The sequence below is a fragment of the Schistocerca gregaria genome, chromosome 2, assembly GCF_023897955.1.
Source record: "Schistocerca gregaria isolate iqSchGreg1 chromosome 2, iqSchGreg1.2, whole genome shotgun sequence".
NCBI classification, from domain to species: Eukaryota; Metazoa; Arthropoda; class Insecta; order Orthoptera; family Acrididae; genus Schistocerca; species Schistocerca gregaria.
This window is the reverse complement of record NC_064921.1, coordinates 552,597,620-552,623,748: the sequence shown is the minus strand read 5'-3', so window position 1 is coordinate 552,623,748 and position 26,129 is coordinate 552,597,620. Positions and strand designations below refer to the sequence as shown.

Below are 26,129 nucleotides of genomic sequence, written 5' to 3'. Positions count from 1 at the left end.
AAAATTTATAAATTCTGCCAATACCTACCAGCAACAAACAACAGAGCAGCTTTCATTGTACTCGTTAAGAAATACTATTGCTATCGGCCTTACATTTTCATTTATATATGTTTAAACACCCGATGACATCATCGAATGTTATCGTACCGTTCGTTTATGATTTTCCGTTCAAGGAACTGTGGTTGCAGCAACAAGTAGCAGATTGACTTTCCTTGTTCTTGTCAAGCTGCATTATCGTTCGCTCTGTCATATTTATTAATAACGGTATTTCAACAACCTTGTCAAAAAGACGGGTTATCATACTGCCCGTTCACTTCGTTCTCATTCGATATAGCCTCACGGGGTAGACGCGTGGTCTAGGTCGCTATGCCACGGTCCGTGCGGCTTCCCCCGTCGGAGGTTCGAGTCCTACCTCAGGCATGGGTGTGACTGTTGTCCATAGCGTACTTTACTTTAAGTAGTGTGTCATTGTAGTAGAGACGAGAAAACAAAAAGGCGGATGTCCTCGTAATTTGTCACGGCGCACCAACACAGCTGAGTTGACATGTCACACATATCTTAGGGGTAGTATTTGTTAAATTTGCCGACCAAAAGAGGAAGTGCAAGTAAAAAAGTGACTTCCTAGAAATAGCTCACAACCTTCTTTAAAATTAGAACAACACTATTTAGACACAGGCTCGAAATGAAGATTTTTTTCTATCAAAAAAGCCTCTGATAAAGAATCTCTGCTCAAATCCGGATGCAAGGAGATGAAGTCATGCCATTGATAATTTCTACTACTCATTTTGCAATCCAAACAGCTTTTCATTTTTAACGGGCAAGTTTTGTACTTACAGGAAGGTATCATTTTGTTTGTGACGGGAATGAAACAGACACTTTATCGACGCTATGCGTCGCATGGAAGTCACGACTAGTTGCTTGGACTGAGTCCAACTACACAATCAAATACGAAACTGCAAATTCCTGCGGGAACGCCGGAGAAAATGCTCGTGACGACTCTTCGGAGATCAGTTATATGCATATTTTACGTCTCCTATTCAATAGATCGCTCACAGATTTAATCTAGCACGACATTCGTTTTAACGATATGTGTTAACAGGGACAGTGAAACTCGAAGAATAGCAAATGCTTGAGCAGCGACAGCATGGTCCTGTCATGATTGCTGCCCGCGTTGGTTACGGGAATGAACGCTCGTAAGGATACTAGGTTCCTGACCATCGTGTTCGGCGTATCGCAGGGGCATCGTACTATATCTGCGTCTGCAGCAGCAATTTGATAGCTTGTATCGTGGAGGTACAACGAACTATTACAGATCAATTACTTAAAGAATATCACCGAGCTAGACACCCTATAACGTAGGTTCCATTGAACCCGAAACACTGTCATGACCGAAATCAGAGGTGTGAAGCGAGAGGTTACTGAACGCAGGATGCAGGTCTGATACGTTTTCTGATGAAAGCTGGTTGTGCCTAGCTGACGTCGAAGGCCGTTGACAACCTGTATGAGTGCTAAACACACTGGGTCTATACTGGAAGTTATGGTCAGGGGTGTGAGTTCGTATGATAGCAAGAGCACTCTCACGATTAGCCTATGCATCCTGAATTCCAACAGAATAACGCTCACCTACATACCGCTTTTGCACCCCAGCATACTATACATACTGTCGCCTTGGCCTGGGCTATCACCACATATAGCTCCAATCGAACAACATCGGACGGCAGCTCCGGTTTCATCCACAACTGTCCCTGTACTGACGGACCAAGTGCAGTAGGCATTGACCTCCATCCCACTTATTGACATCCGGCACCTGTACAACACAATGCATGGTAGTTTGCATGTTTGCAATCAAAATTCTAGAAGTTACACCGGTTATTAATGTACCAGCATTTCTTATTTGCAGTGCCTTACCACGCGCTTGTGTTAATCTGTGATCTTACGAAGAAAATTGATTACATATGTTGCCTTGTCAAATGTGGTCCCGAAATTCTATTACTCTGAGATCAATTATGTTTGGTGTTACGACTTCTTTCCCTCAATGTATATTAGAGGCTAGTCCAATAGTAGATAACTGTCTTGTATATACGTTGGAGGAGGAGGAGGATATTTGTGTTTAACTTCCCGTCGACAACGAGGTCATTAGAGACGGAGCACAAGCACGGAGTAGGGAAGGATGCGGAAGAAAGTCGGCAGTGTCCTTTCAAAGGAACCATTCCGATATTTGTCTGGAGTGATCTAGGGAAATCACGGAAAACCTAAATCAGGATGGCGGGACGCAGGATATATAAGTTGGGAGAGCGCGGATTTTGTTATTCACTTAAATACAGGTCTTTACCATTTCATTCATGGATGGAGGATAGGCGGATGATTGCTCGTATGTACATGTGCCAGAAGTCATAAGCTTAATTATATGTTCATAGTGTCTACCTCTATGCATAACGGGATCAAATGTTTTCTCAAATTCTGTAGGAATGTCTAGGCTTCTACGGAATATCTGGCGTCCTTGTAACAACATTTGCTACCGGAGACTCATCCATGACGTTTAGGAATTCCATGACTTTTTACACCACCTTTTCGTTCATGTAGTGTATTCCTCATGCGTCGTTGGGTAGGACGATCTGTTTTGAATTCCACAGGCTTCAGCAAAATTATAGGACACACTGCACGAGATTTCTATGACCAATGAACGGCGTAGATAACATCGTTCGATGAACTGTGGTTGCAGCAGATTGATATTCCTTGTACTCGAAAAGCTGTATATTGTTCGCTCTGTCATATTTATTATCAACGCTATTTCAACAAATGTTGTCAAAAAGACTGGTTATTATACCACATCGTTCACTTGTTTCTCACTGTAGTAGAGGCGAGGAAACGGATAGAGCGTTGTCCACGTAAGTTAAGTGACATGACTCTCCAAATCAGCTGAGGCAAGTACTTGTTAAATGTGCATTGAGAAGAGAAAACTCTAGTAAGAAAGTGAGTACCTACAAATAGTACATAGCGCAAAGGCTCGGAATAAAGATTCTCTTTCTATTACCAAAGCCTCTGATAATGCAGTACGGCTCCAATCCTGATGAATGGAAATGTATTGATTCCACTGATCGTTTATACTATTCACTCTGCAGACCAAACAACTTTCCAGTTGGAAGGGGAGAGTTCTGTTTCTAGAGGATAGTACATGTAGGACCTAGGTGGGGTGAGATGTTAAGTACATCAACGGAATCGCCGAAGAAACTGGCATAGGCATATTCAAATAGAGAGATTTGTAAACAGGCAGAATGCAGCAGAACGCCTATATAAGAAAAGAAGTGTCTGGTGTCTGATGCAGTTGTTAGATCAGTTACTGCTGTTAAAATGGAAGGTTATCAAGAATTAAGAGAGTTTGTACTTAGTGTTATAGTCCTCGCACAAACGATGGTACAGAGCTTCTCCAAGGTACGAACATTTCACGAGTGTACCGTGCATATCAGGAATCGGGTAAAACATCAAATCTCCGACATCACGGCAGCCGTAAAAGCATCCGGCAGTAAAGGAACCAACGACGACTGAAGAGACTCTTTCAACGTGACAGAATTGCAAAACTTCCTCGAATTTCTGCAGATTTCAATGAAGAGCGAGAGAACCATTCACGCAGCAACATCAATATGGGCTTTCGTAGCCGAAGACTCATTCGTGTACCCTGATGGCTGCACGACACAAAGCTTAACACCTCACCTGGGGCCGTCAACACCGAATTTGGGCTACTGATTACTAGGAACATGTAGCCTGGATGGACCACTCTCGTTAAAATTGCATCGGGTGTATGGACGTGTACGGGTACGGAGACAACCTCCTGCATCCATAGACCCTGCATGTCAGCATGGGACTGTTCAGGCTGTATCTAATATATGATGAGTCTCATAAACAAATAAAGCAAGTTGGGTCTCACACTATCGCTGTTTCCGGAATCCATGTTGATTCCTACAGAGTAGATTCTGAGTTTCCAGAAATAACACGATACGCGAGAAAAATCATGTTCTAAAATCCCACAACAGATAGATGTCAGAGATATAGCCTATAGTTTTGCGCATCTGCTCTACGACCATTCTTGAAAACTGCAACTACCCGTGCTCTTTTCCAATTATTTGGAACCTTCCGTTCCTCTAGAGACTTGCGGTACACGGCTGTTAGATGGGAGGCAAGTTCTTTCGCGTACTCTGTGTAGAATCGAATTGGTATCCCGTCAGGTCCAGTGGACTTTCCACCGTTGAGTGATTTCAGTTGCTTTTCTATTCCTTGGGCACATATTTCGTTCGTGCGAGGTTTTAGAGAAGGAACTGCAGTGCGGTCTTCCTCTGTGAAACAGCATTGGAAAAAGGTGTTTAGTATTTCAGCTTTACGCGTGTCATCCTCTGTTTCAATGCCATTATCGTCCCAGTGTGTCTAGATATGCTGTTTCGATCCACTTACTGATTTAACGTAAGACCAGAACTTCCAAGGATTTTATGTCAAGTCGGTACATAGAATTTTACTTTCGAATTCACTGAACGCTGAAGATAATGAATATAGCAAAACGATGTGCAGAATAAGTAGTTTCTTTTCCGTGTTCGCGCTTCGATCGGTCTCCAAGGATAGCCCATCTCAATGCAGAACCCAACCATGAGCATCATCCATCATCAGCACACTCTGTTTTGTGCCCACACTTAGGTAATAGACACATATTCTGTCTGTGGAGTTTCATTTGACTTTTCGGCAGCCCAAAATTCGAACTGAGGTTTCTCAGTGGTAGCACCCGTAGAACTACTTTCACTCCTTAGATAAAATCATGGTACTGCATCCCAGTTTATCGATATTAAGTACTTGTCCTTTTCGTTCTGCTCATCCTTCTCGTAATAGAGACGCGCAATGATTCCAAGCAGTCTCGTTGTACTACGTACTTGTGAAATCTTCGTTTACATTAGTATACATGATTGTTCCTTGAACAAATTCATGATGATTTTCGTGTTTCTTTTAAAGGAAATAAATGTAAATGACACATGGGATTCAGGGAAGGCATAGTTCGGTGTGGACGGGGCCATACTTAGTTACTGTTGGTTGCTCAGTTTTTTCTTGTTTTTAAAAAATCACTCAACTCAAACGTCCTGGGTCCGGTGGACAACAAGGTTGTGGCCCTCGCAACTAGATCCGGCAATGCCTGCATGCCGCCAGCGGTCCTGGCATGTCCTCACGCTGCTGTACCTACCTGCTGCTTCGTCCAAACCGAACTGGTCACACCCGAGTTCTAAATCACTCACGTCCTTCCAAAGATAGTAGCATGGTACTAGATATTGATAAACGCTGCTGCTGCGACTCATGGAGAGACAACGCTAGCAAACATAGTTGCACCAGTAAACGCACGAAGAAAACGAGACGCCACAATCCCTATTACACATGGCTCCTAATTGTAAATTGTTAGGATGGTATTTGTCAGTTGAACAGTCACACAAATAGAATCATTTCCCTTAATCGTTTTTGGAGGGGAACTTTGAACATTAAATTGACGAATCACACATACCAAATATACGATTAGTTTCCAAGTGTACTTATAGGTTTGTGAAGTCTGCTTGGATCGATTACATGTTTGTAAGGATTGACTTAAATACTCAACGTATACGATTGGCTACTACCTTCGCTCCTCCCATACAGCTGTGTAAAATATAGACCTCGTTGTTGGTGGGGTGGCTTCCGTTTCCAGCAGTACAGATAATTGTAAATAGGTGCAAAACATTGGGTCGAACTCTGTTGAAAGGTCATTGGAAAACGTTTTCCGGGGCAAATGTGGACTCGGGCCACTATTTATTAATTATGAACTGTAGAGTAAAGGGAAGGAAATAGCAAAAGAAGTAGAAATTTGAGGAGATGGCAGCTCGAAATTTCTGAAAGAACCATAGGTTGTTCATAGGTTCAGAGGGAGCGTTATATTGAGCATTAGGCAACGATTGACTAAAACAGAGGAAAGGAACACAGGAGAAGACGAATGGTTAGCGTTGAGAGATGAAATAATGAAGCTCAGGATACAATAAATAAAAAGACAACACCTAGCTGAAATCCATAGATAACGAAGACGTTACTGAATATTTTGATGAAAACAGAAAATAAAAAAATGCAGCAAGTTAAGCAGGCGAATTTGAATACAAATGTCTAAAAAATGAGCATGACAGGAAGTGCAAAATAACTAAGTAGGAATTTCTAGAGGAAAAATGTAAGGATTTATTAGCACATTTCACTTGGGAGGGACAGATATCGCCTACAGGAAAGTTAAAGATTCCCTTGGAGAACAGGGAAGCATCTGTATGAATCTTAAGATTTGTAAGACTGGATGTCGTGAACTGCTATATATTTATGACTTTTGAACACTATTAAGGTAAATACATTGTTTGTTCTGTATTAAAATCTTTCATTTGCTAACTATGCCTATCAGTAGTTAGTGCCTTCAGTAGTTTGAATCTTTTATTTTGTCGGCTTTAGTGGCGCTCGCTGTATTGCAGTAGTTCGAGTAACGAAGATTTTTGTGAGGTAAGTGATTTGTGAAAGGTATAGGTTAATGTAAGTCAGGACCATTCTTTTGTATGGATTTTCGATGGTCAGAATGCTTTGCGCTAAAAAAAAAATATTGTGTGTCAGTTTAAGCACAGTCATGTATAATTTTTCTAAGGGGACGTTTCATATGTCGACCCTTAGCCGAGGATACCTCACTTGAATCTTCTGATTTTTTCTTGTAGTTTGTGTAATTAGTGCAGCCTTTGTTTATTGCTAGCGCGTAATTTTAGGGAGAAATTTCTTTGTAGTTTTTCATTCTTGTACAGTAAAACAGTTGTGGCATGCATGTAGATTTGCACCAAGCATTTAACCGCTGCGCTTGCAATTAACGAGATATTATTTTCAGTGCTTTGTTAATGTGTTTTTTTATTTTGCTCTTCAAATTGTGCTTTTCTGTGTTCTCGTGTGAAATATAGTGACAATAATGGCGTGTGAAAAACGTAATACTAGTTCCAAAGTAGACTGAGAAATGACAGTGAAGACGAAAGCAGTGTGTTAGCGCCACCGTGTAATGAATTAACTAATGTTCAAAGCAGTAATTTGGTCATTGTGCATAGGAAAATGGAGACGGCTGCAAATAATGATGTAGTCAGTGAAACAATTAGTGAACAGGGAAGCATTATCGATCGATCGGTCGGCAACACCTTGCCTCAGTAATCCGAAATGACAGGACACAATCTTGCAAATACTGTAGATTCAGGTTTTGCGTCCTCGCCGTTTCTTCAAATAAGTCAAGACACATTTTCTGCTTTTCAAAATGCAAATATTGCCGGTTCAAATGCATTGCCGAATAGCACTGAGGAACATGTTTCAGACACCAGTGTATTGTCATTACAATTAATGGGACAAAAGCTTCAAAAGTTAGACACAATGGAACAAAATCTTCAAACGTTAGACACAATGGAACAGCACTAGAGACAAACACTGCAACAGTTAGACACAATGGAACAAAATCTTCGGAAGTTAGACACCAGGCTTGAACAAACACGTGAAGATTTAACTACTGAGTTACATAAAATCGAATCGAAATGTCGAAAAGTCAGTAATGAAAAACACAAATTTATGAGCATTTTCAACCTATTTTTTCGCGGCATGAAAATGCATTACAGAATCACGAAGCAGCCATAAAAGAACTGCAAACCATTGTTCATGAAAATCATGAGACCTTGTGGGCTAAAATTGACTCAGTTGCATCTACCGATTCGGTTACGCAACTTGCACAAATTCAGGAAAACTTAAAAGACACAGTAGATACACTGATAATTGGTTCAGAAAGACACATGCAGGAAATTAGTTCATAATCAGGGAAAGTAGTTGAACTTTCGGATCAGCTAAATAATTTATCTACGAAGGTAGATGATAATCTGAATGACACAAAACCGGTAGTCTTTAATGACACAGAAGAGTGCGAACAAATTAGGAAATTCAAACAAAATCAGAATCAAATTAATACACAACACCAAAGAGAAATCCGGTAAGTACAAGATCAGCTGACACAGGTAATAGAAGAATTACGTATTTCAGAGGACACTCGCGCTCCAACACGGGAAGAGGGACTTAGAGATACGGAAAAGCCACAAAATAATAACACAGGGCATTTCGGAAATTATGAAAGAAATTGGCAAGGTGCACCGAATTTTGAGATGGAACGCCGAAACGAAGTAACAGTGACCGATATGCGACTTGCCGACATGATTATTTTGACTAAAAGCTGTTCATTACTACACGTAAATTCAAAACATTTAAGAATTCCGGCAACGACATTCATCCACAAGCGTGGCTTCATCAATTCTCTCATTGTTTTCCTCCCAACTGGTCATTAGAGCACAGATTAGAATTTATGTGTGTCTATTTAGAGAACGAACCAGCTGTAAGAATGCGATCAGTCATTCACGATTGTCACAGTGAAGGAGAATTTATCATGCCTTCCTCTCAGAATATTGGTCTCAAGCTACACAAGACCGAGTAAAACATAGCATCTTAATGATGAAACATTTCGAACAATCTGAATTTTCCAGTCTTGTGAAATATTTTGAAGACATGTTGCACAAGAATCAGTACCTGTCAAAACCATCACAAGACCGAGTAAAACATAGCATCATAATGATGAAACATATCGAATAATCTGCATTTTCCAGTCTTGTGAAATATTTTGAAGACATGTTGCACAAGAATCAGTACCTGTCAAACTCATACAGCCCCTCAGAACTCATCCGCATCTGCTTAATCAAATTGCCTGAACATTTACGACATATTATTTTGGCAGGACGTTGCAAAGACGACATTGGAGCTTTTCAGGGACTCTTACAAGAACTGGAAATTGACACTGACAATTGCGGGACACGAAAACTGGAACACAACAATTACATGTCACATCCGTCACAATTCTGCGATGAAAGAAGTAATAACTGGACACGACAAAGCTATTCTTACAACTTAAATCGTGACCAAAACAGACACCACCCGTATGACAACCGTTGGCAGAATAACAGTTACAGAGAAAGATCGCACTTCCGTAGTAATGAATATGATAGAGATAACCATAGAAACAGACAATATGGGAACCGAAACAATTATTATCAAGGGAGTCAGAATAACTTCAGACGCAACGGTCCACCCCGCAGTTACGGTTCCGGGAGAAATTCTCCACCACATGACCGACAAACAAGAAACTATGTAAACTACCGACAAAACGACAGACCTGAATTTCATCAGAACTGGCGTGGTTCAAACAGGGCAGGGCCCTCTCGACAAGGTGAATTTGTAGAAGTTAGATCTCCAAATCCCAATAACGACGCGCGCCAACAAAGAAACAGACAATGACTCGCACCGCAGGCAACCACATGCGCCGGCTGGCTCAGAGAAAAATAACATAGCCGCCAACCTTAGGAAAAATTCCAGTATTCTTTACTGACGTATACGACATGACAATTGCTTTGAAGCTGAAACTCTGCGCACTAGGAAGAGTGAAGGATTACACTACATTTTACATGTAAAACTATTTATTGAGACATAATCTGTTTTTTTAACTTTGTCATTGGCATATAACTTTCCACTGCAACAATGTTTGAAGATAACTATCCGGTCTAGAACCTAGGGAACATATTTAGACAGTAATTACTAATGCATTGTTATAGTGAACAGACGACACAGTGTTATTGTGTGTGTACATTCTTGCTTGTTAGTTGCACGATTACGTAACGCCTATCAGGCTCACATACTTAGAACATTTACCAGTACTGCTAATGAGATTTTAATGCAATATTTTGGTTTACTTGAAAATACATTCTGGATTTAAAGTACTTTCTGTGAGATACCAGATGACACATGGTTAGTTTATGTGACAGCTACACGATTTTATCACGACGCTACTAATGAATGACCATTTACAATGTTGCTTTTGCGCTGTTTCTGTTTTATATCTGCACAGTTTTTCTGAATTATTCTGGAAAGTAAAACATGTTTTAGTAGTAACATTTGTGGTATAGCTGCAATGAGACAGCCTTTTCCGTAGCACAACAATCCGTTACAGCACAGTACTTTGTTCATCACGGCAATAAGCGTAATAACTAAGATATCTATACGCAAAGCATTTCACGTTTGTTTATCATGAGGTAAGTACATTGACTTCTGCAGAACTTAGCTTTCGGAGGACGATAACTACGACACTTCCACAGAGATTATCTTACAACAAGACGCACAGTTTAGCGCTACAGTACACGTATTTGAGTGATTAATTTTGTACTTAAAACATTTATTTTTAAAGATATTTGAAGTACAATGATACAAAGGTTTTCCGTGATACGTTTCATTCCATTTCTGTAATCTGTAACACCTGAGGGTATAATTACACTAATCCTCAGGGGGTACACGCTTACTTTGTGTACCATGTGTTTGGCAAGCACAAGGAGCCCTAGCTAATATGGTATTTGCGTATACAACTTTACACATCGGTACCATGTTTCTCTAAAACAGAATTACACATCTATCTGATTATTTAACTCAGAGAGACAAACATTTATTTTACTACGTCAGTGACAGATGTTTACGTAATTACACCGTTGGATAACTTCACACTTATGAAATTGTATTTTGTCTGTACTGTCTGAACCCTTCATATTTTTCGGAACCATTGCGATACTATTAGAGCTTTGAATGGTATATTTGGTATTCGATCATGATTTTTAAAGTACGTTTGAGGTAGATGACACTATTGAAATGAGCAGAGAATTTTTTTTAGGTTTTGAAATTATTGGAGGAAGCTACGACGATTTTGAGAATTGACTGAGATGTTATGATATTATTACGACGACGATGTGTATTATGCTGTTGACATATGTTTACGATCAATAAGATGATGCTACCGTATATGAGGAATTTGATTATGCTACGTATTTCTTATGATGAAATATTGAAGAAGTGTCGACGAATATGTATATGTATAATAAGGTAAGGAATAATGAGTAGTGGTTAGGGACTCTGATTTGTGGAAAAGGATGTTGGAAATCAAGAATCGTACTTTACGAATTATGAAATGTATGTACGTGTGTGAATGTATCACTATGCTAGAAAAAAATTTTTGGACACTATTATATTTTGTTTCTACAGGTTAGTAACGCAAATTCTTGACCTGTGAAATATTTTTATATGAGACTGTCACTGTGGCGGGAACTGCTGTCGTAAATATTTCAGTAAGAAAGATAAATATGATGCTGGCAACAATCAGAGCAAAATGCCTCGGACCTTTGGAAGTGACGGATTCCCACCTCTAACTGACAAACCAGGGACTCCTAAGATACGACTTGGCAAACAAATAGTACTGAGATGGGGAGCTATTAATATCAATGGGGGCTACTCTGGGTAGAAGGTAGAGCTGGCAGAGGCTGCAAGTAAGATGGGGCTGGATGTTTTAGCTGTTAGTGACAGTCGGGTAAGGGGTGAGAAAGAAGAGAAAGTGGGAGAATACAAGGTCGACCTGTCAGGAGTCAAAGCAGGAATAGCACAATGGGGCGTAGGGCTTTACATCAGGAAAGGAATGGAACCCATCGTGCCTGCCGCGGTTCTAGGCGCGCAGTCCGGAACCGTGCGACTGCTACGGTCGCAGGTTCGAATCCTGCCTCGGGCATGGATGTGTGTGATGTTCTTAGGTTAGTTAGGTTTAAGTAGTTCTAAGCTCTAAGGGACTAATGACCATAGCAGTTGAGTCCCATAGTGCTCAGACCCATTTGAACCATTTTTTGAACCCAGCGTAGTCGCAATAAGGTATGTAAACGAACGACTGATGTGGATAGATCTGACATTATCTAGCAAGAAAATGAGGATTGTGTCAGTATATTCGCATTGTGAAGGGACATACATGGATAGTTTTTATGAGGCACTCAGTGATGTAGTTGTTAAAGTACAAGGACAGTGTTCTGCTCATGGGTGATTTTAACGCCAGGATTGGAAATCGAACAGAAAGGTATGAAAAGGTTATGCGTAAATTTGGAGAGGATATGGAGGCCAACAGGAACGGGAAACAACTCTTGGATTTCTGTGCCAGTATGGACTTAGTAATCACAAACTCCTTTTTTAAACATAAGAACATTCACCGGTATACTTAGAAAGGCAGGGGAATCAGATCTGTCATTGACTATATAATAACAGATCAGGAATTCAGGAAGGCTGTGAGGGACACACGTGTATTCAGAGGATTCTTTGATGACACTGATCATTATTTAATCTGCAGTGAAATTGGGATTGTCAGGCCGAAAGTGCCGGAGGTCAGGTCCATATGTAGGAGGTTAAGAGTGGAGAAACTTCAGGATAAGGAAATCAGGCACAAGTACATAACAGCAATCTCAGAAAGGTACCAGTTAGTTGAATGTAGTCAATTACAGTCACTGGAAAAGGAATGGACAAGGTACAGGGACACAGTACTAGAAGTGGCTAAAGAATGTCTTGGAACAGTAGTGCGTAAAAGTAGGAAGAAGCAAACAGCTTGGTGGAATGACACAGTGAAGGCAGCCTGTAAAAGGAAAAAGAAGGCGTATCAGAAATGGCTACATACTAGAACTCAGGTAAACAGAGAAAGTTATGTTGAAGAAAAAAACAAAGCCAAACAGATAATTGCAGCATCCAAGAAGAAATCTTGGGAAGACTTTGGAAACAGGTTGGAGACTATGGGTCAAGCTGCTGGAAAACCATTCTGGAGTGTGATTAGCAGTCCTCGAAAGGGAGATAAGAAGGAAATGACAAGTATTTTGGACAGGTCAGGAAAACTGCTGGTGAATCCTGTGGATGCCTTGGGCACATGGAGGGAATATTTTGAAGAGTTGCTCAATAAAGGTGAAAATACGATTAGTAGTGTTTCAGATTTCTAGATAGAATGGGATAGGTATGATGTCGGAAATAGGATCACATTTGAGGAAGTGAAGAAAATGATCAATAAATCGCAGTGCAATAAAGCAGCTGGGGTGGCTAAAATTAAGTCGGAACTCATCAAATACAGTGGAATGTCATGTCTTAAATGGCTACACAGGATAATTGAAATGGCCTGGGAGTCGGGATAGGTTCCATCAGACTGGACAAATCAGTAATGACACCAATTTTTAAACATGGAAACAGAAAAGATTGTAATAACTACAGAGGTATCTCTTTATCAGCGTTGTGGGTAAAATCTTCTCAGATATTGTTGAAAGGAAAGTGCGAGTATTAGTTGAGGACCAATTGGATGAAAATCAGTGTGGGTTTAGGCCTCTTAGAAGTTGTCAGTACCAGATCTTTACCTTACGGTAAATAATGGAGAAGTGTTATAAGTGGAACAGGGAATTGTATCTATGTTTTATAGATCTCGAAAAGGCATATGACTGGGTTCCTAGGAGGAAGTTATTGTCTGTTCTACGAGATTATGGAATAGGAGGCAAACTTTTGCAAGCAATTAAAGGTCTTTACATGGATAGTCAGGCAGCAGTTAGAGTTGACGATAAATTGAGTTCATGGTTCAGAGTAGTTTCAGGGGTAAGACAAGGCTGCAACCTGTCTCCACTGTTGTTCATATTATTTATGGATCATATGTTGAAAACAATAGACTGGCGAAGTGAGATTAAGATATGTGAACACAAAATAAGCAGTCTCGCATATGCGGATGACTTAGTTGTGATGGCAGATTAGATTGAAAGTTTGCAAAATAATATTTAGGAGTTAGATCAGAAATGTAAGGACTGTGGTATGAAGATCAGCATCTCCAAAACAAAAGTAATGTCAGTGGGAAAGAAATATAAACAGATTGAGTGCCAAATAGGAGAAACAAAGTTAGTACAGGTGGACGGTTTCAAGTACTTATGATGCATATTCTCACAGGATGGCAACATAGTGAAAGAACTGGAAGCGAGGTGTAGCAAAGCTAATGCAATGAGCGCTCAGCTACGATCTACTCTCTTCTGCAAGAAGGAAGTCAGTACCAAGACTAAGTTATATGTGCACCATTCAATCTTTCGACCAACTTTGTTGTATGGGAGAGAAAGCTGGGTGGATTCAGGTTACCTTATCAACAAGGTTGAGGTTACGGATATGAAAGTAGCTAGGATGATTGCAGGTACTAGTAGATGGGAACAATGGCAGGAGAGTGTCCACAATGAGGAAATCAAAGGAAAACTGGGAATAAACTCTATAGACGTAGCAGTCATGGCGAACAGGCATGCATGGGAGAAGCAAGGTTACCCATGAGACTCATGGGTTTAGCAGTAGAGGGTAGAAGGAGTCGGGGCAGACCAAGGAGTAGGTACCTGGATTCGGTTAAGAATGATTTTGAAGTAATAGGTTTAACATCAGAAGAGGCACCAATGTTAGCACTGAATAGGGGATCATGGAGGAATTTTATAAGGGGGCTATGCTCCAGACTGAACGCTGAAAGGCATAATCAGAATGAGATTTTCACTGTGCAGCGAAGTGTGCGCTGATATGAAAGTTCCTGGCAGATTAAGACTGTGTGCCCGACCGAGACTCGAACTCGGGACCTTTGCCTCTGCCTTTCGCGGCCAAGTGCTCTACCAACTGAGCTACCGAAGCACGACTCACGCGCGGTACTCGAAGCTTTACTTCTGCCAGTACCTCGTCTCCTACCTTCCAAACTTTACAGAAGCTCTCCTGCAGAACTAGCACTCCTGAAAGAAAGGATATTGCGGAGACATGGCTTAGCCACAGCCTGGGGGATGTTTCCAGAATGACATTTTCACTATGCAGCGGAGTGTGCGCTGATATGAAACTTCCTGGCAGATTAAAACTGTGTGCCCGACCGAGACTCGAACTCGGGATTTACCAATAACGAAGCGAGAACAGCCACAACCGCAATGGTCTTGCTTACCTGATAAATAAATTCCGTTACAGTTAGGAGCATTGTAATAGACTGTATCGTGTTATCGCGATTCACCAAGTTTTTCATCCCTGTTAGCTATCGTGTAGTCTTCCATTTGCTCTATCAAGGGAAATATCTACTTTCTAACGTTCTTCGACTCTACTTGCTGGTTATCAGAAATTATAAAACATAAAACTGATCATTTTTAATTTCCAATTGTTTTTCTCTTCTCGTGGCTTGTCGACTTGAGCTCCTCTTACCCAGATGTGTTTGCTTCACTGCGTGCTACTGCGGTCATGAAGAACCCAAGAAATTTACACGGAGTATATTAATAATATTTTAATGAACTAACATGAAAACAGACATTACAGATGTTCCAACGTAAGTCACATTCCCAATGTCTGAGATGCTACATTCAAGATATGAAAGGAAATTGAGATTGGTGTCATATTGTCATCAGTGATCCTCAGTGGAAACATCACTCTTAAATAATTGTTTGGTGTAAATATAAAAACGAACGAAACTTCGCTGGATAATAATGACTGCGAGGGACAAAGGCAAGAGGTTCTAAAATAATAGGTTTGAAAAAAAGTGTGATATGTTTCCAATTGCTTATTGTATAAGTAGGGTTACAGGTGTATCTGTTTGTTAACTAAATTAATGCTGTTAATAACTGACATTCATAAGCCAGTGTCTGTAAATCGAAATATTACTTCAATCAATGAAATTAACAGTGACTGTGCAAAATGGTTCCTCACTTGAGAAGAAATAATATATTACTGATAAAGATGTGATGTGCGAGGGCGCACTAAATGGTATGTTTATGGACTTTGTATTGTGTTCAAAATACCAGTTGCTGTATTAAATGCCATGCATATTACTTGGTCGACTTTTAGTTTCGCAAGATGCAATCCTCTGCTGGTAGTGGTCCCCCAAACGCAGCGTGTAGAATGGCTGTGTGCAACATGGCTATGTCGACGAGTGAGAAGCAGCGTTCTGGAATACTTTATAAAGCTGGAAACACGAATTGGAAGAATTCTTCCAAACATGGAGCACGCTTTCTTTTTGCAAGAGGATATCTGTAATAGTCGGACACCGTGGGCTCAAATCGTCGTTCATCCTCCATAGGCTCCAGGCTGAGTCCCATCCGATTTTCATTTGGTTCCAGAGTTGAAGAAAACTTTCAGCGATTTCACATTGACAGTGACGAAGCAGTGCAGGCAGAGATAACGTTGTGGCTCTTTTAACAAAGTCAGGCATTCTACAATGTCGGTATCAAGAAACTGGTATCTCGTTCGGAGAAATGTGTTCGTCGCTGTGGTGATGATGGTGAGATATAAGTATGTAGTCTGGAGAATAAAGATGAAAATTGATAATAAAATTTATTCTACTAACAAATCTTTTAGATTTTTTAGATGTATAATTCGTAGGCATTAATGTTTAGCACTTCCTTGGTATTTATGTTTCAGTGTAGAATATACAGTGATTGAGATGGTACAGGATCACATTTTTGTACAGTGATGATGCAAACTTCTTGTATCTTAGCATGGTATTTCACAGATTCAATGCATAATAGCTTGTAATATAACTGTTTTGCTATCCGCCTTGGGCCGCCATATAGAAAAACCAGAGAAGACACCGTGTATTCTGCGCTGCAAGTTTTCACGCTTTATCCAGGAAAGACAAAGCCAAGCCACTGTGTCAGTCGTAAGTCTCTGCTGTGTCCACCGCTGTTGTCGTTCCAGTCAACGTGTTAAGTTGCGAAAAAGGTATTGGGATCGTACGAGGTTAGCATGAATGGATGAATTGGGTTTTGTATGATTAATATACAGACATACTTTGCCAATAATTATGTGTGGGTGCAGATAATGAAATACACTCCTGGAAATGGAAAAAAGAACACATTGACACCGGTGTGTCAGACCCACCATTCTAGCTCCGGACACTGCGAGAGGGCTGTACAAGCAATGATCACACGCACGGCACAGCGGACACACCAGGAACCGCGGTGTTGGTCGTCGAATGGCGCTAGCTGCGCAGCATTTGTGCACCGCCGCCGTCAGTATCAGCCAGTTTGCCGTGGCATACGGAGCTCCATCGCAGTCTTTAACACTGGTAGCATGCCGCGACAGCGTGGACGTGAACCGTATGTGCAGTTGACGGACTTTGAGCGAGGGCGTATAGTGCGCTTGCGGGAGGCCGGGTGGACGTACCGCCGAATTGCTCAACACGTGGGGCGTGAGGTCTCCACAGTACATCGATGTTGTCGCCAGTGGTCGGCGGAAGGTGCACGTGCCCGTCGACCTGGGACCGGACCGCAGCGACGCACGGATGCACGCCAAGACCGTAGGATCCTACGCAGTGCCGTAGGGGACCGCACCGCCACTTCCCAGCAAATTAGGGACACTGTTGCTCCTGGGGTATCGGCGAGGACCATTCGCAACCGTCTCCATGAAGCTGGGCTACGGTCCCGCACACCGTTAGGCCGTCTTCCGCTCACGCCCCAACATCGTGCAGCCCGCCTCCAGTGGTGTCGCGACAGGCGTGAATGGAGGGACGAATGGAGACGTGTCGTCTTCAGCGATGAGAGTCGCTTCTGCCTTGGTGCCAATGATGGTCGTATGCGTGTTTGGCGCCGTGCAGGTGAGCGCCACAATCAGCACTGCATACGACCGAGGCACACAGGGCCAACACCCGGCATTATGGTGTGGGGAGCGATCTCCTACACTGGCCGTACACCTCTGATGATCGTCGAGGGGACACTGAATAGTGCACGGTACATCCAAACCGTCATCGAACCCATCGTTCTACCATTCCTAGACCGGCAAGGGAAGTTGTTGTTCCAACAGGACAATGCACGTCCGCATGTATCCCGTGCCACCCAAGGTGCTCTAGAAGGTGTAAGTCAACTACCCTGGCCAGCAAGATCTCAGGATCTGTCCCCCATTGAGCATGTTTGGGACTGGATGAAGCGTCGTCTCACGCGGTCTGCACGTCCAGCACGAACGCTGGTCCAACTGAGGCGCCAGGTGGAAATGGCATGGCAAGCCATTCCACAGGACTACATCCAGCATCTCTACGATCGTCTCCATGGGAGAATAGCAGCCTGCATTGCTGCGAAAGGTGGATATACACTGTACTAGTGGCGACATTGTGCATGCTCTGTTGCCTGTGTCTATGTGCCTGTGGTTCTTTCAGTGTGATCATGTGATGTATCTGACCCCAGGAATGTGTCAATAAAGTTTCCCCTTCCTGGGACAATGAATTCACGGTGTTCTTATTTCAATTTCCAGGAGTGTATATTCTACTACTGAAAAATAACAGTTGACGACATGAAACTACAGTTTTATTGTCTTGGTATAAAACTATTACAAGGCCAACAGAAATACATGTTTTTGAACACATGTTTTTGTAGTCAGTTTTTGGCCTAAATGTAATGCTGCTGTGATTTATTCGCGGTGTTCTTGTTTCAATTTCCAGGAGTGTATATTCTACTACTGAAAAATAACAGTTGACGACATGAAACTACAGTTTTATTGTCTTGGTATAAAACTATTACAAGGCCAACAGAAATACATGTTTTTGAACACATGTTTTTGTAGTCAGTTTTTGGCCTAAATGTAATGCTGCTGTGATTTATTGCATGTCGTGAAGCAATCAGAAACTATCATGAAACAGGATTAGTCGATTCCTCCAGTTCTTGTTGCTAGAAAAAGAGGTAAGTTCTGACGCTCTCGTGATTTCTTGCTTTCTCTTAATATTGTAGATGTCTTCAGTCAGCAGGCCAGCCACCTGGTCTTCACTCCATCGCAGACGAGTCAGTCTCTTCAAGCTGAGCCAACGGACTTGCAATGCTTCTAGTTCTTGGGGCAGTCTGACAGGGTTGGTTTACAGAGACTCTTTGGTTTCACCACGTAAACTACAACAAACAGAAGGAAACATGTTTTATTAGAGTTAGAAACTATGAATATACTTATATACTATTTGATATTTACTACTGATAACACTGTGATAGGTTTTCACCTTTTTTTACGTAGCATGAATTTCATTTTTCGCACTGTGGAAAGATTATGATACGGTCGCGTAACAAGGAGAGTGTGGGAGACCTCTGGTAACAGATGCACTACAGAGAGTGTGCGTCGTCGAGGTGTCTTATTCGTTTAGCACCTCCCCAGAACAGTAACTACCTTTTTTTGTTCATGCCTTTTGAATTGGCTTCACTTAAATGGACTGTAAAGTACCTTGTCCGATCTGGACACTGTTTTTATGAGGACAAGTTTTAATAGGCAGTGACTATTGTTACGAGTACTGTGAAGCTGGACCAAGTGTCCTAACTGCTGACAAGTGCCCTTGGTTAGCGAAATCCTGTCCTTATTGCCATTACAGTAGACTGCTCTTTAGCAGATAGACCACGCGAATAAATCTCAAGCTTTTCGAGACTGTTAGGATGTCACTAGAACGAAGTTGTTCAAGGAGGGTAATAGCTGCTCTCGTGCAAGGCATTCAATAAGCCAGATATTTATCCTGTGACGTGACAAATGATCACCACCTCAGGGCCTCAGTTTCGCATACAGGGAAAGGATTTGGCGAACTCGGCATTTGGGACTTGGGGAGTGGTGAGCACCGCCAGTCCCTTATAACCGCAACGCTTTGCCGAACGTGAACGATCTGATGTGAGAGCGACAGTATTAGACCGCCCTGGAATGATCCAACGTGAAGCGGTGCGAAGAGGTTACTCTGATCTACGCTTGCAGCGCAGCCACGATATTCTCCCGTCCGCACACCAGCCCACCAAGTTCAGTACATTCACTGTGGACGGACAGAAAAATTTGATGATAAAGTTGTTACAATTTCTGAAAAAAATTAGTTACTGAACGGTTATATACTTAAAGAGGATGTGTTATATTTGACATCTGAAATACTGAGGTGTGTGTGTGTGTGTGTGTGTGTGTGTGTGTGTGTGTGTGTGTGTGTTTTTGTAAGTCTATATTTTAAGACTTCTCATCGTTTTCTAACTTACGTGGCCTGCAACTGATGGACACAGTTTTCCATTTCAAATATTCCGTTGAGTTAGTGGGCCCCATATTTGATTTAAAGTAATCGTGAGGGCCAAAAATGAGCCGATGTTAGTGCCAAAAATTATATCCCGTGTCTTTCTGCGCTGCATGTCTAAACTCGATAGCTTCCCTCGGTGGCTCACCCAGTAATGGCAGGGTACGGGTGTGACGGGCTCGGGGATACCTAGCTGGACGCTCGCCATCGCCGCGAGTCATCAGTTGCCATAACTTCTGGGTGTGGCTCAACGATTACAACTGTATTGAAGGAGGCACATTGTATGTCACACAAGGCGGACATCTCGGCTTAACGGTGCGGCTTGCGAGATGGGTCCTAACTATAAATTTAAACAAAGTAAGAATAAGCAGTCTACAGGCGTGGTACGTTACCAAGAGTCAGGTGAAAGTTGAGGTGAGGCATTCGACCTCTACAAAACTTGTCGTACGCGAGATCTTCAGCAGCAAATCGATATTTTGTCCTGATGGACTGTGTCGACCCATCAGTACTTGAAAAAATAACGTTGGTTTCCGTTTCTCAATCTAGGAATTCTCAAAGTGGTCTCTTTCACCAAAAGAAATAAAAACACCCAAATAAGAAAGATGAGGTAGTTAGTGCTCTCCATCAAGTGTCTCTGGGAGAATATTACATAAAACATCACTTAATACAGTAATTTTTTATAGTAACAGAAGATAAGTTTGTTAATTTGTCAGTGTTATGTACACGTAAAGGATTTAACAGTTTGGATGGCACACGTATATCTGCCAAAAAAGTATAGAACTTCGAGAACATCGACTACAGGTGGATCTGCACTTAAAAAATTGTTGATTCAATTACAAATGTGGTGGCATAGTGAAATACAATGAACATAGGCACAGAGTAATTGCAGAAAGTATGATTATATTGCGAATTTTCGCAATGTAATGACATAGGAAACAGTCACATATGCGTTGACTTGGGGTATGTAGTTCGGCGATAGTCGTGTGAAGCTGCAGAGAGGAAGAAGCTGAGTTTTAAGTTGAACAAGAAAAGGAATACAGCCATCCATTCATATTCATGAATGAGAAATACAATGAGCTTTCACCTTCTCGCACTGTCGTTCCTGAACAGCAGTTATTTTCTCTGTAGATTTGGACACGTACTGTGGGATCATGTTCTTCAAGTGAAGGCTGTACCATGAGGAAGATTTGACATCGTCATTAACAGCATAACGTCCACAGCTATAATTTCAGGAATGCACCCATGTTCTAGGTGTAGCGTCTTTCATTAATAATACAAATGTTTCTCGTTCTGTGTTCGAATGATCCTCACTACTTAGATTTTGAATAAAAATCTTCAGCAACTGCGACCGAAGACTTCCGGCGTAAAATCACCCTCACCCTTCCTACGGCTTTGTCAAAGAGAGCGGAGGTGCCGACAGAGCTTCAGATCTCTCTCTTTCCCCTGGATTGGCAAACTGCCCCTACTAGGTGGAAGACTCAGTAGCGTTGAGAGTCATGATGATGCAGAAGAAAATGGTAACCACAACATTAAGGACAGATAATGCGTATCTGCAAGACATGTGATGTGTAACTGAGAAAGTGCCCTGATGGCCTCTCCATTGGGAAAAGATTGGTAACAAGTACCGCCTTCAGATCTCTGAGAGGGGACTCCGAAATGGGAGGAGACCTTGACAAATGATTGAATAACCAAAGAAAGAATAATGTTTCACGAATCTGGACGTGTAATGGTGGAAGTTTCAACATGTTAGGGAAGCTAGAAGTACTAAAAACGGAAATGCTAAGGTTCATTATAAAATAGTGGGCGTAACTGATGTGAAATGGGAAGAAGACATGCGCTTTCTGGTCAGATTAGTATACAGTAATATGAAAAGATTCAGAAAATGGTATTACTGGATTAGAATTTGTTATGAATGGGGTGCTAGGACAACGATTGAGTTATTGCGAACAGTTCACTGATAGGGTTGCTCTCATCAGATTCGACAGCAAATTAACACTGACAACAATGGTTTTTGTATGCATGCTTCGTCGCAACAGATTAAGAGGTACAGAAGGTATATTAGGACTTAACGGGTAATTCAGTATGTAAAGGTAAATGAAAAACTTGTAGTCATGGGGGAATGGAAGGTGGTTGAGCAGGAAGGCATATAGGATAAGTTTACAGTTAAAAATGAGCTTGGTAGTAGGAGAAAGATTAATATGTTCAGCAAATGGTTTTAGATGGTAATAACGTAAACACTGTACAAGAATCACACAAGGAGGCGGTAAACTTGGAGAAGCCAGCGAGATACATGAAGATTTCAGTTAAATTACTTTATGATCAGGCAAATATTTCTAACTCAGATTGTAAAGCGTAATAATAACGATGAGTTGGCTAAAGTTGAAGACGTGGAATGGCAGAAGTTTCAAGTTGGTAGGGAAGCTAAAAAATCTGAAAACGGAAATGCTAAGGCTCATTAAACAACAGTGGGGCTCATTGATGTGAAATGGGAAGAAGACATACGCTTTCTGGGGAGATACGTATACAGTAATACGAAACGATGCAGTAAATGGTATTACTGGATTAGAATTTGTTATGAAGGACAACGAGTGAGTTACTGATGGGGTTGCTCTCATCAGATTCGACAGCAAACCAACACTAACAGCAATAGTTTCGATACACATGCTTCGTCGCAAGCAGATGAAGCGGTAGAGAAAGTATATTAGATTTTAACGGGTAATTCAGTATGTAAAGGTTTATGAAAATCTTGTAGTAATGGGGTATTGGAAAGTGGTTCTGCAGGAAGGCGTATAGGATAGGTTTACATTTAAAAATGAGCTTTGTAGTAGGAAAGAGACCGGAGAAAGATTAATTGTGTTCTGCAATAGGTTTTAGATGGTAATAACGTAAACACTGTACAAGAATCACACAAGGAGGAGGTAAAATTTGAGAAGGCTGCGAGATACATGAAGATTTCAGTTAAATTATCAGGCAGATATTTCGAATTCAGATATTGGATTGTAAAGCGTAATAATGACGAATCAGTGCACAAGCAAGTCACATACGGAAGTAGAAAGGAGTGTAGGGACACATCTGCAGTGTCTGGAGATACTGCCATAATGAATACCTCACTGGGCAGTTCAGCGGAAGAGTAATGGACATCTCTGAAAGGGGCAGTAGCAAAATTTGTAGAGAGAAACGTAGGTAAACATATGGTAAATGCGAAGAAACAGTGGATAACAAAAGAAATACTTCCGCTGATCGACGAAAGAAAGAATTAAAAATCCGTTCAATGAAATTCAGAAATACAAGTCACTTAGGAATGAGGCAAATAGAATATGCAGGCAAGCTAAGGTGAAGAAATCAAAAAAGAAGTGTTGGTCGGAACGATTGACTTAACTTTGACTAAACGATAGACAACCTATAGAAAAGTAAAAACAACTTTCAGTGAAAGCAATTGTCACACAGTCAGCTTAACAGCTCATGCTCTCAAGTAGCTGACAGGAATAATATACAGAAGAGTGGCAAAGAAGAATGAGGATCTGTTAGATTACGATCAGTATGCCTTTAGGAAAGGTAAAGATGACAGAGAAACAGTTCTGAATTGTGGTTGACTATAGAGGCAAGCTCGAAGAAAAATTAAGCCATGTTCGTAGGATTTGTCAACGTGCTAAAAGCGTTCGACATGTTAAAACTTGCAAGATGCTTCAAATCCCGACAAAGAAAGGGTTACGCTACAGAGAAATATGGTAATATACAAGTACAAGAACAGTAAGAATGAAAGACGAGGAACAAAGCACTATGATTGAAGAGGATCTAAGAGGAAGGGGTAATCTTGCACCCCATCTGTTCAAGATGCAAGACGGAAATAAAAGGAAGGTTCATGCGTAAGATTAAAATTTAAGGTGACAGGATATAAATAATACGTTTCCCTGGCAACATTGCTGTCCTCATTTAAAATGATGAAGAATTACAGGAACTGTTGAATGCAACGAACGGGCTAATGAATGCAGAATATGGATTGACGGTAAGTCGCAGAAAGGCGAAAGTCGTAAGAAGTAGCACAAAAGAGAACAGTCGAAAACTTAACTAGCTATCAGGATCGAGATGGCGTTAAGGAATTTTGCTAATTCGTCAGCAAAATAACACATGACGTACGAGAAAATGAGGACACAACAAGGAGACGAGCGCCGATAAAAGGGCGTTCTTGGCTAAGAGAAATCTCCTTTCAGATTTTAATTTAGGGAAGGAATTTCTGAGAACGTACGTTTGGAGCACAGCATTAAGTTGCCGTGAGAGCTGGACTGTGAGAAAACCGAAACAGAAGGGAATATAAGCATTTGTGATGTGGTGCTACTGAAGAATGTTGAAAATTAGGTGGGCTCATAACGTAAGACATGAGGAGGTTCTCCCCAGAATATGCGAATAAAGGTATGTGTGGGATACACAGACAAGAAAAACTAAAGAATCTGCTAAGACATCAGAGATTAACTTTTATGTGACTGGAGGGAGCTATAGAAGGTAAAACTGTATGTGTATACAATGATTGGAATACGTCCAGCAAATATCTGAGGACTTAGGTTGGGAATCCTACTCTCTGTTGAAACGTTGGGCAAAGGAGCGAAAGTGGTGTGGACCGCAACGAATCAGTCAGAAGGCGGATGATAAAAAAAAAAAAAAAAAAAGAAAAAGTAAAAAATAAAAAAAATGTTTATTGATACCTGTTCGTGGCTTATTTCTCAATTTTCTATTCGTCATAAAGTCTCAGCTCGACACTGTGTCTAAATGTTTGTAGAGAAACAATTTTATAGACTATAATTCTTCGTATTGTCTTTTTAACTGTACTGAAACATTTACTCTAGATTACAGTAGCAAATAAGTTACATTACTGAGAGAGCTTTTTGGTGATAAACGGATATGTCTGGAACATATCAGGGATGTGAAAGTAAGGTGCCAGGAAGCTCGTTAAACCATAAAGTGCATAAGCGCCTAAAGTTCTCGAGTTCTGCAACTTTATTATGTATCTAAAGAACCAGCTTGATTTCTAACATACGTGACAAGGCTGAGGAGCCATGCTCTCCACAAGTCTGTATTTTCTCATCGTGAGACATGCCGTGAAGATAACGGAAACATTACCATTGAATAAAGGAGTTAATTGACATGTTTATCGTTTGTGCAGAAACTGGCAGCACACAAAAGGATTCCCGGTGCCTGAGTAAGAGGAGATGTGTTCATTCGTCTCTTACAAATACACAGTTTTATTTGCCTTCTGATAGTGCAGTCTACAGCGTTCACAATACACCTCTTCTGGAAATGGCATGCTGACTAACAACCGCCAATTTGTGGCCTTTAAAATACCATCATCGTATTCCTTATCATGTCAGCCTATGCACCGACGGGTAATCTGTCCGGACGTGATTGGATATCAGTTGTATTTTGCAGTCGGATGGCATATACCAATCGAAAGCTTCGGCGTCTGTGTTAGCCTGTTGTTCAGTTACAGACTCTGAGAAGTATATAAACAATGCTTCCGTAACCTCAATCCATTGCTCAGGATACTATGTGTGAAAAGAACAAGATAACCAAAATGTTAATAGTTTGGAGAGAGATTCAAAGGTATGTAATGGTGAGCCCTCTCATCTTCATCTGCTCTAGAAGATTCCGATTTTACTAGAGTTTTAGGAATGATTTTCTGTATCTTGTGTCACTATTGCTCTGTACGATCCCTGTCGAAGTTAACCGATTGTTGTGATGTGAGGTGACGTTCTCTTTATTAGTCGACTGCAAATTAATGTTCCTGGGAGTAAAGGCGCTTCGGTCTGCCTATCGTGAGATTTTATCGTAATATCTCACGAGGGCTCTATGAACCGCTTGACAGTATATGCACAGATGTGCTGAAATGCGTTTTCCTTTGCCATTCCTGGACTTGTTTACTGTAAGGTCACCGCCTCTTACCGGTGGCGGTCATGGAAAGCCTAGTGCAATAATATCGTGGTTGTGTTGTAACAAATTCACTACATGTGTAAACTTCTTCGCTTGACTTGTATACATGTCCATCTTCATCTTCATTATGCTAAAACCACATCAGGAACGGTAAGGCAATGGTACAGCTTAATATGTGCTCGTATCTGTTTGTCTACATCTGCCACTTGTTAGTTCAATCATATCTGTTCTACGAAGCTTTTACGCAAATGATTACTAAGCAAGA

The 26,129-nt window shown here is 41.2% G+C and overlaps 1 protein-coding gene across 5 annotated transcripts in view; it reads right to left on the bottom strand.

Annotated features, from left to right (window-relative positions):
- LOC126332162 (uncharacterized) overlaps nucleotides 1-26,129 on the bottom strand; it is a 137,252-nt gene that overhangs the window by 15,135 nt on the left and 95,988 nt on the right. For 2 of the 5 annotated variants that reach the window (XM_049996562.1, XM_049996561.1), the window contains exon 3: nucleotides 18,402-18,809. The exons of 2 other annotated variants lie outside the window; for them this stretch is intronic. In XM_049996562.1, the coding sequence (XP_049852519.1) occupies nucleotides 18,748-18,809 (62 nt within the window). In that variant the 3' untranslated portion in view covers nucleotides 18,402-18,747. Of the gene's footprint in view, nucleotides 1-28; nucleotides 90-18,401; nucleotides 18,810-26,129 lie in introns of those variants that run through there. One more of the 5 variants, XM_049996550.1, reaches the window with a different exon arrangement.